Consider the following 14,957-nt stretch of genomic DNA (forward strand, 5'->3'; position numbering starts at 1 on the left):
AGTTTGAATTCTCCTGCTCCAACAGAAAATGAACAATGTACTGTGTGGAAAACAAATGTGCAAACGTGTGCTTTCTTACGTTCAAAGTGGATCTTCTTGCCAACAAAACAGGTCTGCTTCTTTGCTGTATTTTTCAGGTATCGGTTGAAAAGGTTTGTAGTAAAAACTCCAAAAGAATTAGAAGTGAGAGAAACCACTGCCTAAGACATGGGTGTTGAGCAGGGCCCTGTTTTCAGTCTCCATCATTCCCATGATGCTCTGTGGTGCTATATCAAATAACAGGGCGGAGACACCACTCTGCACCACATAGTGAAGCACAGAATTTAACTACTATTATATCTCCTGTATAAAAAAATGGAGGAAAAAAATGTATTTTTTCCATACATACAAAATATATATATACAGTAGCCAGAAAAAAGAAAGCTTATCTGCAATTATTTGAATTGGTTGGGATATTTCACAGTTATGTTCATGTTGTTTGTTAGATTTTTTATAATAAAACATTTTATATTTCACCTTTGTTGTGTGAGACCTCTAATGATATATAACATACATGTTGAGGAACGCTTTATTATGTTTTAGAACATGTTTGGGGTGGGAAACATAAAACGAGAGATGGTGAGAGAGAGGGATATAGAGAAAGAGACAGAGAGAAATAAAGAGAGAGAGTGCGACTTCAGAGCGAAGACTCGTACTGTAGGAGCTCATAGAGCAAGGGCCCGTCCCTGTACCTGATCCCTACCGCTGTGGGGGTAATGTACTGCAGGATGTTGATAGTCCTCCTCAGCCGGCGATCCACAAAGTGGGCATCCCAGGCTGGGTAGCGCTTCCTTGGCATATCGATCTTGATGAGGGGACCTTCGGGGTGGTAAGGCCTTCCCATGGGGGTGGTTGGCACCGTTGGTCTCACCTGGAAAACGGGCAGGCAAGTGTCGGCAGTCAGGTCCTCTTCCTGATGCTGCTGGTGGTCCCCAGTGGAGCCCCGGGTAGGGGTGGCATGGGAGCCTCTTGGCCCTGGGGTGGGGGCCATGGGCTCAGCCTCAGGAGGCAGAGGTAGCCCCCAGAGCAACTCAGCACAGCAGGAGCTGGCCAGGATCCGGACCCGGGGGCCCATGGGGTGCAACACTCCGTAGTAGAGGAACATAAAAACCACCCCCGAGGCAAAGCTGAGGAACACACCGCAGAGCGCGGGAACGGCGTAAGAGTCGGTGGTGGTGGGATCCCTGTAGAAATACCACAGGAACGTCAAGATGGCATTCTCGATGAGCACCACCGCATAGTAGGCCACCATGCGGTATCGGGTCCTGCCTTCTTTGACGTTGAACCAGCAGAAGATGTAGACAATGCCCACCACCATGTTGAAAAGCACCTCCTCCCACTTAGACATGCAGAAGTCGGTTCCCCCGTGGACAATCCAGAAGGCCATGGCACACCAGTGGACCACCACGAAGATCCCGAAGTAGAGCTGGAAAATGGAGGCAAAGAGGGCAAAGGAGAGCACCCGGGAGGAGATGGTGAAGAGCCTCCAGAAGATATGGATCAGCGCGCCCCGGTAGCTCATGCTTTTCTTATCATCCCGTGAGTCTCTCAGGAGTTTGTGGTAGGACGCCAGCACCCAGGCCAGGGAGAGTAGGGAGGCCACAGATGAGACACCTGGAACAGTACAAGAATACACAAAGAGAGGAAAAACCGCTAAGTTACACAACAGATGACAACAATTGCCACAAGTCATTAAGAGCATTTTTATTAACTTCCATTTTTCAAAAGCACCCTGTTAATTTTGCACTTTTCAACTACAAAATTAAAGGGGAAATAATTTGAAGGGTCTTTCTTTTCATCCCATGGTGTTTCTTGTTCCCGGCTCTTACTTTCTTCTCAGAAACTATTACTGACAATTAGAATTTGAGCAGAATCTTTCTGGAAGCTGTTCTACAAAAGTAAAATATTCAAAAGACACAACTGGTTGTGTGTTACAGTCAGCAGGACGGTAACAAGGCAGCTGCATGTGAGAACAAAAGGGTGACATTAGATGGATTAGGCTTACAGTTCTGATCCTAAAGTGGAACTGGTGAGGGTTACTATGTTTCCATCCCCCAAACCCCTGTTAGACCTTTCACAACTCCCAGCTTCAAGCTAAAACTACTCACTGCTTATCCTCTTAAAATTCACAAAAAAGCATAATGAGAAATAAAGTGGGCAACAGTATCATGCAAATGACATTTTAAAATGGTATAAAACATATTTATGTTAAAGAGGCTGTTCAATATTTCAGTTTTCCCACTAAACATCATATTTCTAATGGGTAATGTTTTGTTACATTTTCCTATTGAACATTGTTACAGTCCAATGTTTCAATACTTTAAAATGTATCTTTAAATTATGGTTCAAACACTTACAGTCACCTGTTCCTTGTTCAAATTCAGATGGAAAAAACACCTTCTTTTTGATCATTGCAATAATATATTTCTTCCCCCTTATTCAGATGAAGACTTGGGTATTTTCTGGATTGCAGTGTTTTTAACTCACAGATGTATTTGCTTGTGCTTATAAATTTATTTTTAGTCCATGAAATATATGAGATTATATAAAATAACAATCTTATCAGAATCCTTGCTGGTTTCAATATATCCATACAACTTTAAAGCCATCAGAAACAGATCCATGTGAAGAAGTATAGAGTTCATACTACTCACTACCTGTGAACGTCAATTCCCAATGAAGCACATTTACATTTGAAAAGGCTCCGGGGGAAATGTCTTTATTGATGATGATAGAAACAATATCAGTCACCTTTAATACATTTCCTTTAACAGCAAAGATGGGGCACTCAGATCGTTAGATCTTTTGATATTACCAATAAAGTATTTTGTTCTAATACAAGACTGCATTCATATCCTAACATGCATAGTCTTGGAGTATGTCCAAGATGTGCACTTAACAGCTGATTACTGCTATGTCATGGAGTCTGGCTCCATTGTCAGAGCAGTAACACTCTGAATTGAATCCTGGTTCACGCTCAATCTTCAATCTCTCAACTTGCTTTAGACTCATCACAATAATATTTTTATCCAGGACTATTTAAGGATAGTGTAACATAGATATTTGTTTTGTTTTTATTTATCAAATTGATCCATTCATATGTCCTGTGATTATCTGTTTAGTTTAAATTCTGTTTAATTACTGTTGGTAAACAAATACACTGCTTATTTGTCGATTGTGTACAGGTTTGTCACTGTTTTGACAAAGGCTAGAGTTAGCTGTCTTTTTAAAGAGGTAGAAGTCTTTGATCCACTGTTTTGTATATGGGGGTAATAATGGGCTATTAGTTCTAAGGTACAGCACCATAAACTATAGTCACAATGATTCCACAATCCTTAGTAGATATACAACACCATGTGGAATAATGTGGCATACACTTAATCACATTACCAAGCCAATTCAATCTTATACAAGATAAATCAGAATAATCCAGTTTAATGCTAACACAAAGCTTTTTTTTAGCTTGAGACTCTACAAACTAGTCTTAAATTCACCATCCCCTTAAACGTATAATAAAGCAACACCTCTCAGAGCCTGACAGAAAGTTACAACAGAGCTATAATCCATGATGAAAGCACAGCAACACACACTTAGCTTGGCGTGGTACAGAGAAATCACACATGTAATAAGGCTTATCTAAGATAAACACAGCAGCAAAGAAGTATTTTTTTCATCTGCACAGACAGTTTTATCCTACGCAGAGTGTGAAGCTTCCAAAGGGATTAAAAAAATACTGAATTTCCATCAGCCATGAATATTACTTCGTAGACTTCTAACAGATGGAATGATTCCACTGTTAAATTTGTAGCAGGAGACAACAAACCACAACCACAATTCATAAATGATTAGGCTTCCTTGATAATGCAGGATATAGGGAATATTTTAATTTCCCTGCCTGTCTGTTTCTGAAGCCTGGGACATTGGGAGTTTTTTGTTGATATATGATCTTTGCACCAAAGTAAATGGCTTTCTTACAAATGAGGAAAGCTTTTACATACTGCATGAAACATGTGCATAGCCTTGCATTTCTACAAGACTACCGACACATATTCTATGCACATTTGCTTCCCTTCTTCCACGTGCATTGAAAATGAATGATCAAATAACTAGTTATGAAAACAGATTCTCAATCTCTATGGTGTTTTGACTGCCAAATACAGCAAGATATGAAAGGGAAGGAAAGAAGGAAGGAAGGAAGGAAAAAAATCAGCAATTCAATTGTAACAAATTAGAGCATCTTCAAAATGAAGGCATATTTCCAAAATAAAGTACAAGCTTTCTAACTTTAACTCTAATTATTAACAAGATTTCTGTAAACCCCTTAAACTGCCTAATAAGGTTCAGGGAGTCTCTTTGCTCTTCTTCGTTGTGTTCTTGCTTTTCTCAGGCAAATCGAGTCGAGTGCTCCCTTCATTTAATTTACCAGTAAAGCAGGTCACAGATGTTGCAAATAAGTTACTTATTTGTATTTAGTATATAGGCAGACAACTTAGTGCAACTTAGTTCTGCTCACACAATATCAGTTATGCTATGCATGCTGAACCGAAGCAGAGCTGAGCTGAGATATACATTTGAGACCGAGATTAAAATAACCTTATTTTATACTTCCAACCTGACTTAATCAAATTCCACTGTACATTTGTTCCAATAATGTTGCTTTCTATCAGTTCAAGTTGTTTGGCACCAGACACACACAGCCCTGAGCTTGAAAGTTATCGCCACTTCTTCTAAATTAGTTATGGTAACTATTTTATTTTTCAATCATAAGTCAGCAACAAAACACATTTGCAACAACAAAACACACATGCTCAAAAGAATACACTGAACTGTCCGGTTACTGTTTCCTGTTTCCCTAAGTGAGTGTGCTGACAAGTGACTTCTTTGTATACACAGAACCATTCATTCCTGTTCTCACATTCTGATCTTATAGTTTGTACTGACACCTCAACTTCATATATATTTAACGTAACCATAGTACCATACATAAAATCACCAGGAATTGGTCTCCTTAATTACTAAAATGAAAACTACAACCTGCGCACTAGACCCTATACCCACTAAACTGCTAAAACAATCTCTGAAATTAATTATTCACCTAATACACAATATTATTAATGCCTCTTTATCCTGAGGATCTGTTCCCGAATCGTTTAAAATAGCTGTAATTAAACCACTTCTTAAGAAATCCAGTGCCAACCCTAACCAACTTAATCACTATCGACCTATCACAAACCTTCCCTTCCTTTCTAAGGTTCTAGAGAAAGTAGTTGCAAAATAATTGCAAGCTTTTTTAACTGTTAATCATCTTCATGAAAAATTTTAATCAGGCTTCTGTTCCGGCCATAGTACAGAAACGGCCCTGTTAAAAGTATTAAATGACGTGTTTCAGTCCTCCGATTTAGGGCACACCACTGTTATTATTTTATTAGACTGAAGCGCGGCTTTTGACACAATCGACCACAAAATCTTGTTACATCTCTTAGAAAACCTTGTTGGCCTGTCTCAAAATGTGCTGTCATGGTTTAAATCATATCTGTCAAACAGACTCCAATATGTACAGATTAATGAGAACCACTCAAACATAACTGAGGTTAAGTACGGAGTGCTACATGGTTCAGTCCTCGGACCTATACTTTTTTCATTGTACATGCTCCTTTTAGGTGATATAATTCGACGACATAATATTAACTTTCACAGTTACGCAGACGACACACAATTATATCTGTCAGTACATCCTAACAATACCATAGACCTAGAAAATCTAATCTGCTGTCTGTCCGAGATTAAAACATGGATTATCCAGGATTTTCTTATGCTTAATTCTGACAAAACAGAAGTCCTCATTTTAGGGGACAAAAATCGAACTGTTCATCATGCACTGACAAATCTAAGTACTGATAACTTTAGTTTCTCCCCTAAGGAGATGGCACGAAACCTGGGTGTCATCTGTGATCTAAATCTATCCTTTGAACCACATATCCAGAATGTGTCGAGATCTTCATTCCTCCAGTTTAGAAACATAGCTAGACTGAGACAATTTCTCTCATTACAGGACACTGAGAAAAATCTAGATTGGATTACTGTAATGCCATTCTGTCAGGCAGCACAAACAGAGCTATTTCTGCACTTGAGTTAGTCCAAAATGCTGCTGCAAGAATTCTTACAAAAACAAAAAAACATGAACACATCACTCCAGTATTGGCTTCTCTTCACTGGCTGCCTGAGTGCTACAGGATAGACTTTAAAGTTCTCTTACTAACATTTAAAGCACTAAAGGGACTGGCAACTCCCTACTTAAAAGATCTCCTTATCGAATACACTCCAGGTAGGCCACTGAGATCACAAGAAGACAGTTACATAGTGCTCCATAAAATACACAAAAAAACTATAGGTGGTAGAGCATTTAGTTATAGATCCCCGAAACTGTGGAATGATCTTCCAGCCAATGTAAGAGATGCCCCCTCTGTCTTAGCCTTTGAATCACGGCTGAAGACTCATCTGTTTAGTCTCTGTTTTTCTAGCCCATAGTGCCGCCGGTGTGCCATGGACATGCAATTGCACAACTGTCTTTGGAAATGTCCTGCACTGCATGACCAGTATCTGAGCACAACTGTCTTCTTGTCTTCCAGCAACACCCCACTCTGAGGGGCCGACGAGGCACCTCATCTCCCACCATGGAAGTCTGACGAGGCACAACCCTCCTCTGAGGCACCCCATCACGGAGGGCCAGTGGAGCATCCACACCCAAGGTCTGATGAGCCATCGCCACCCAAAGGCTGTTGATGGTACAACCCCCCCACCCCCAATGGCCGGCGAGAGGCCTCCTCCAGAGGGAAAACCACAGCCAGCAGCACCGATAAAGAACTTTCTGATCTCCTTGCTGCTGTAACAACTACAGTGAGGGAAAAAAGTATTTGATCCCCTGCTGATTTTGTACGTTTGCCCACTGACAAAGAAATGATCAGTCTATAATTTTAATGGTAGGTGAGAGACAGAATAACAACAAAAAAATCCAGAAAAACGCATTTAAAAAAAGTTATACATTGATTTGCATGTTAATGAGGGAAATAACTATTTGATCCCCTATCAATGAGCAAGATTTCTGGCTCCCAGGTGTCTTTTATACAGGTAACGAGCTGAGATTAGGAGCACTCCCTTTAAGAGAGTGCTCCTAATCTCAGCTCGTTACCTGTATAAAAGACACCTGGGAGCCGAAGCAATCAATCAATCAGATTCCAAACTCTCCACCATGGCCAAGACCAAAGAGCTGTCCAAGGATGTCAGGGACAAGATTGTAGACCTACACAAGGCTGGAATGGGCTACAAGACCATCGCCAAGCAGCTTGGTGAGAAGGTGACAACAGTTGGTGCGATTATTCGCAAATGGAAGAAACACAAAATAACTGTCAGTCTCCCTCAGTCTAGGGCTCCATGCAAGATCTCACCTCGTGGAGTTTCAATGATCATGAGAACGGTGAGGAATCAGCCCAGAACTACACGGGAGGATCTTGTTAATGATCTCAAGGCAGCTGGGACCATAGTCACCAAGAAAACAATTGGTAACACACTACGCCGTGAAGGACTGAAATCCTGCAGCGCCCGCAAGGTCCCCCTGCTCAAGAAAGCACATGTACAGGCCCGTCTGAAGTTTGCCAATGAACATCTGAATGATTCAGAGGAGAACTGGGTGAAAGTGTTGTGGTCAGATGAGACCAAAATCGAGCTCTTTGGCATCAACTCAACTCGCCATGTTTGTAGGAGGAGGAATGACCCCAAGAACACCATCCTCACTGTCAAAGATGGAGGTGGAAACATTATGCTTTGGGGGGGGGTTTCTGCTAAGGGGACAGGACAACTGCACCGCATCAAAGGGACGATGGACGGGGCCATGTACCGCCAAATCTTGGGTGAGAACCTCCTTCCCTCAGCCAGGGCATTGAAAATGGGTCGTGGATGGGTATTCCAGCATAACAATGACCCAAAACACACAGCCAAGGCAACAAAGGAGTGGCTCAAGAAGAAGCACATTAAGGTCTTGGAGTGGCCTAGCCAGTCTCCAGACCTTAATCCCATAGAAAATCTGTGGAGGGAGCTGAAGGTTCGAGTTGCCAAACGTCAGCCTCGCAACCTTAATGACTTGGAGAGGATCTGCAATGAGGAGTGGGACAAAATCCCTCCTGAGATGTGTGCAAACCTGGTGGCCAACTACAAGAAACGTCTGACCTCTGTGATTGCCAACAAGGGTTTTGCCACCAAGTACTAAGTCGAAGGGGTCAAATACTTATTTCCCTCATTAACATGCAAATCAATTTATAACTTTTTTGAAATGCGTTTTTCTGGATTTTTTTGTTGTTATTCTGTCTCTCACTGTTAAAATACACCTACCATTAAAATTATAGACTGATCATTTCTTTGTCAGTGGGCAAACGTACAAAATCATCAGGGGATCAAATACTTTTTCCCTCACTGTATACTGCCTGGAGGGGAGGCAACCATTAGGCCTAGGCCCTAAGCCGTGGACCCCCAGAGGTTCATTTTTTTCCTATATGCCATCCATAGGAGTTTTTTGTTTTTCTCTCCTCCGTGCCTAAATGGTTTATTTATTTAAATGTTCACTTACTTTATTTTAGACCATGTAAACTGTTTACAGGTCTATATTTATTTATTTTACTTTATTGTATTTATGTATTTTATTTTGCTGTAAAGTGCTCTGTGGCTACCCTGCGAAGGGCGCTATACAAATAATTGATTGATTGATTGATAAAGACCCCACCTCTGCCTAGTTAGTTGTTTGAGCACATTTGGACAATATATAGACTGGATAGGATCCTTGGATCACTCAGTTATTAATGGACACCAAATGAACACGATGGGTCGAATGGCCTCCTCTCGTTTGTAAACTTTCTTATGTTCTTATGCTCTTATATACATATGCCCATTTAAAGTGCCTACACCCCCCTTTCAATTTTTCACCTTTTGTTGCATTATAGTCTTGAATTAAAATGCATATTATTTTTTATTTAATTGAACTACACATCCTACCCCGCAAAAGTGGAAGGTGTATGACACCACCAAGACCCTGCCTAGATCAGGCCATGCCCCCAAACTGGATGACCGAGCAAGGAAGAGAATGATCAGAAAGGCTACCAACAGGCTAATGGCAACTTTGCAAGAGTTGCAAGCTTTTGGCCAAATGATTTGAAGACTGCTGTCCAGCAACGCTCCCCAAGGAACTTGACAGAGCTTGAACAGTTTTGTAAGGAAGAATGGTCAAATATTGCCAAATGTAGGTGTGCAAAGTTGGTAGAGTCCTATCCCAACAGACACAGCTGAAAGTGCTGCCAAAGGTGCTTACACCAAGTATTCACTTATTGGACACTTATCCAAATATGATTTTTCAGTTTTGGGTTTTTAATATGTATGTTTTAATCACAATTACATTTTTGTACGTGACACAACACCTCCCAGAAGCCCTGGCAGAGTGAAACCGCAGCTGGGACCCACAAGGCTCCCATTATTGGGTAGGGCCTATATAAAGGCAGAAGCAGGCACGTCTCTGATTGCGGGGAGTAGAAGTCAGTGGGAGGTGCCAGTGTGCCAGAGTGCCAGAGTGCCAGAGTGCCAGAGGGCCAGAGGGCCAGAGAGAGAATAAAGAGCAAAAACATTGCTTTTTGGAATTGAACTTTGGACTGTTTGCTTCGATTTGTTTATTTTTGTCAGTAAATTTTGTTCATTTCCATGAGGGACCTGCACAAGTTTAGTTTGGCTCAACGAAGAGCTATGGTTTTGTTTTTGTTTTTTTCCATTTTATATCACTCCTGCACTGTAAATCAATCTAGCTTTTGCAGCACACAACATTTCTGTGTCTGTCTCTGCAGACAGACTCTATTAGAAGAGCCCGGGACCATGCTGACCCTCCACGATGGTCATTAAAGAAGAAAGCTTTTTATTTTATTTTATTCCAAGATGCCTGAATATAAACTAAAGAAAAAAGGAAGCCTTTTATTGCAAACGATAAAATCCATGTAAGACAGTACTCGACATTCAGAAATGTACTAATGCCTAAATAACTGTTGTACTTATTGCCAGGTTTGCCTTGTACTGCAAGGATTTCACTCTAAAAGCATTACTCATTTTGGACACACACAGAAAATATTAAGTATAACAGCCCACACACCTAAGAAAAATATTAAAAAACACATTTAAACTACTAAAAATAGTTCAATTTTAATAATACTCAAAATACACTTACCGAGCTATGACAATCAAGCTTGCAGTGAGCCACATCTGCCTAATTGTTGAATTATACATTCAAAGACAAAGACATTCACATACCTGCATAAACTAGACATCAGGAGCAATATACTACATTCCAAAAATATATATGGTTTTCTCCCATATAATTTGTATTTTGCCTAGTGTATACAGAAACGTAAATATTCGTGTCTTTGAATGTAAAGGGAGCTGTTTCCCCTTGCCATTGATTTTTAATCAATCCAAACTGAAATTGATCTATCTTATGGCTTGGTGTCTTTTTCAGATTTTTTTTTGTAGTATTTGCTTTCACATTTCAAATCACTTCCTAATTGAATGTCCCTACATTAACAATATAAAACATATATTGGATACACTAGAGTCTACTGTACAGGCACATTAGCTACCATCTGTTACGTTGCAGTTATACTTTTCTTTGGCACTTACTACAATAAGCATATAACATATGTGGATAATTAAGTTATAATACTTTAACATTTGTTAACATTTCATCTGCTAATAAATAAATAAAAACAAATGAGTTTGACAAAGCCCATCGTGGGTAAATTTTGCAAATGCTTGTAGTAAGCTATGTAAAATAAATTAATACAATTACGCTGCAGTGTAGTTAATGTGCCTGTATATTTAAGTGATTCTCAAATTGACTTTTACTGGTTCTACATTTTCCTCACAAATGGTTTACATAAAGTCCTGCTTTATACACTGAACCTTTGTTTCTTCCAAAGACGCCATCATGTTGATAGCAGCGCCATCATTGCTGTCAACGCTGACACCTGAAATGTGAGAAATGTACCTGTATTATGAATTGATATGCTGAAGTGCAGCAGAACTTTATGTACACACATACAGGCTGGTTCAATAGTCACTTGACGGCCAGTTCGCAGATATGCTGGGGTGGGGGATCAATGTGCCATGGAGCCAGACAACAAGGCAAACAGCGAAAAGATCATGGCCAGCAGCTGGAACAGACAGTCCCTTTCCTTGTAGGTACATAAGAAATGTTCTGCCTTTGGTCGTTCCGTTGATGCCTGCTAATTTCAACACCCTTCTCCATTTAAAAAATAAACTAGTCTTTCCCTAATGATCCCAATATCAAAACAAAGACTAACCTATCAAACGCAAGCCCACTATTGTGTTATCCCTTTCTGGAAAATCCTACATTTTCCTAATCTTACCTCAGTCGTTTAGCAGTTTCTAGGCCTGACCCCACAGACACAATCATAGACTCATCCCAATTAGTTGCAGTTTCCTGTGTTTCCTTTTCCTCATCCTACAAAACCATGTGTCAGAATCAGAATGATTAGAAACTCGGGGAACAAATAGTGAAAAGAGCAGACGTTATTTATTCAATTTTGAAACCCATACCGAAAATAAACCAACAAATGTGAAATGTCCTTAAACAAATGAGCATGAAAAGAGTTTCAGACTTATAAAGGAGTTGCATTTGAAAAAGCACACAATACAAGACTTGGTTATCTGCAAATCCTTCATATATCAGACCTTAAAAAGCTGTGGTTTCTCATTTCAAGGCTCATTTCCTCTCTTAGCCTAAGTTCATTTTAATGTGTGCATGTAGTCAGATTTGCCAAGCAACACTTTCCCTGGGTTTCATCATCAGTTCACGTTGGACATTCCTCACTACAAAAACTGGGCAAAGGACTCTTAGACCATCTTGTATATGCACACACAAACAGAGGTACATGCTATTAAAACACTAACAAAGTATACTCATTTACTTTCTCAATCAAGTCTTCACAAGTCTACAACAGCCATCCAGGAGAGTATAGTACTTAATTTACTCCCTGACCAATACAATTACCACCACCACCCAACCCCCCACTAGCACACCAGCTAAAAATAGCCTGCACTCCTGTGATCCAGCCCCCTGTGCCCTGGGAGTGGAGCCCAGGAGCTCCCCTTACACTGTAGTGTCTCCGCCCGGTTCTTTTGGATCATTATGCAGAGCTGTAGCACCAGTTGGGGAGCGCTCTCCAGGAAGGTCTCCAGGAGGCGCAGCATGTTGACATCTGCATATTCGTACATCATGGCCCAGTAGAAACGTCGCTGGTGTTCCTTCTGTCGCCGGCTCTGAATGCCCAGGTACATGGTACGGATATACCTGCAGGCCCAGACACAAAAGAGGAGAGGGAGAGGCCTGTTAGAGATAGCAATGGACAGCAATGGACATTTGAGCGAACAGGAGAACATGACACTAATGACTAAGGTGGTCCAAGACATCATCAGATAGTCCTACCTAAACAACTGAAGATAGCTCCAGCAATATATATCCATCCATCCATCCATCCATTTTCAAAACCGCTTATCCTGGCAAGGGTCGCGGGGAACCAGGAATACACCCAGGACGGGATGCCAATCCATCGCTGGGCAACACACACACGGCGATTTAGAGAGACCAATCAACATAACCCGCATATGTTTGGATGGTGGGAGGAAACCGGAGTGCACGGAAAAAACCCACACGGACACAGGGAGAACATGCAATCTCCACACAGACAGCTCCACGCCCTCCAACAACATATACCAGTATACAAATACCACATATTTTGTCACTGGCAATTCAATTTTAGGGTGTAATTCCAAATAGCATGCAATTATCCAATCAACACATCTCAAAGGTTAATTATACCCTGATTACATTATAATTAAACCACCTAATATTCTCCCCTTTCTTCCCTATATTTTATAATTGAAAACTAAAGCCCTGCATTTCAATAAAAATAAGTATTTACTTGAAATGGTTATTTTGAATGTCATTTATTGCATGCTAATTAATGCTTTTAAATTATTTATTGAGGAGTATAAGTAACTCAAATTAAATGTCTTCAGCTGTTATGGTATTTGTATGCATTGATACTTTTGACAGTGCAATGCAGTATATCATTATTTATATGACACATAAACTAGTTACACAGTATTGTTTCCAGAGGTAAAACATCTGTTTGTGAATGGTATTTTTTATTGGTTACAAATTTTAGAGAGTGTATTTTATCGCTTTGTATTTATGCAACTGTTATTCTTTGAACTTCATATATGCATTTTATTTTACCTCCTATTTGTAAAATAGATTCAAGATCATGAAGCCTATATGATTTTCTTAATCCCCAAAAAACTAAAAACAAAACCACAAGAAAAAAATAATCTGCGGGCAGGGGGTGGGGGTATTGGTGGGGTATTGGAAACTAATTCAAAGTTAATAAATGGTCTTGAATAAGAGGAAATGTTTGCACACAAATGGGAAACAGAATCAGGACAAAATCTAGGATATATGTCCTTACACAAAGTATAAGGTATGCATCGTACACAGGGTGGTATGTATTAAAAGGTGTTTTCAAATAATCAAATACTAAACTTCAGTTTGCTTATCATTAATTGTATTGTATTCAAGTGGAAACTGAACTGAGGTGGTTTAAGTAAGTAACATTACCAAAGCACAGTGAGCCAAAGCAAAAGTGCTCCTCTGAAATAATGAAAGAGGTGTAATTGTTTAAGTTGGTCATATTCTCACATTTTTAAATTCCTTGTTATTAATTACTGAAACTAACCAGATGGTGGCCTGAATAAAAATACTGTTTTACTTCGAATAAAATGGCAGTATATATAGAGGGCATCTTTGATTGCCACTTCATCTAATCCCAGCACAGATGTGCAACTGTTCATCAATGGGTTTATAATTACATATATTTCCAAATAGTTCTAATGCGTGATTAAACTGCAATTTGCCAAGATCACTCACATATGCCAAATGTTGTCTTCTTCCAGTTACTTTTACTGTGGATTCCCCAAGTGTTGGAATGTAGTTAGTAAAATCTATCATAAAATATCTACAGTGTGAATTACACTATTAATAAATGCATAATTAGAAACACTCAAGTGAACAATCCATGATGATACTTCAATAGACAGATTGTTAAAGATCCTGACATTTTTACAAATGCAAAACAATAATCTTTTTGGTAATGAGTCTTTCAAATGATTTCACAGTCTTGATTTCTTTAGAGAGTAAATCAAAAACTAAATAAAAATAACCAACACAAAAATACATCTTCCTGCTAATCAGATGCAGTACACTCTCCTCGCTTTGTGCCATTACAGTACAGATGAGCTGAGCTTGTGGAATCATTTACATCTTGCAGTATTAAATGTGAGTCTTGAGTTTAAATATGAGTCTTTAGTCCTTGTTTTATATTTAATGGGACAGAATGCCACAAGAATGCCTTGCCTGGGGGCCAAGAACATACACAAATGAAAAGTCCCAACTGACTGTGGCAGATCTCTATGCTTGTTAGTAAAAGATGGGAGACAAAACAGGTTCAGAATGAGACAATTAACTCACTCAGATCTTACTCACTCACTCCTCCTCCCAGTGTTGTATACTATGTAGTGTCAGTGTATTAACAGTTAATAAGCGAGGAACAAAAGCTAACAGACTGAGTCTTGGTGAGTGAACCATTGAGTTCACCTTTGAAAACCCAACAGACAACAACAAGGAAATGTGCACAAACAAGGTATTTAAATCACGTTAAAAAAAAAGTTAAAAATAAAAATAACAGTAAAATGTGCATAAGCAGAGCAAGGTCTCTGACACGGTGCCTTCTCTCCCCAACAAGAATTCCTGGATCACA

General features: G+C 39.8%; 1 protein-coding gene across 2 annotated transcripts in view; it reads right to left on the reverse strand.

Annotated features, from left to right (window-relative positions):
• Positions 1-530: 530 nt before the first annotated feature.
• Positions 531-14,957, reverse strand: part of LOC136749894 (XK-related protein 6) — a 123,864-nt gene continuing 109,437 nt past the window's right edge. The window contains exons 11-12 of one of the 2 annotated variants that reach the window (XM_066704530.1): positions 12,237-12,433; positions 531-1,653 (exon numbers count right to left, since the gene is read on the reverse strand). In XM_066704530.1, the coding sequence (XP_066560627.1) occupies positions 677-1,653; positions 12,237-12,433 (1,174 nt within the window). In that variant the 3' untranslated portion in view covers positions 531-676. The remainder of the gene's footprint in view (positions 1,654-12,236; positions 12,434-14,957) is intronic. The other variant, XM_066704520.1, reaches the window with a different exon arrangement.

This window comes from Amia ocellicauda, chromosome 1, assembly GCF_036373705.1.
Source record: "Amia ocellicauda isolate fAmiCal2 chromosome 1, fAmiCal2.hap1, whole genome shotgun sequence".
Taxonomy (NCBI): Eukaryota; Metazoa; Chordata; class Actinopteri; order Amiiformes; family Amiidae; genus Amia; species Amia ocellicauda.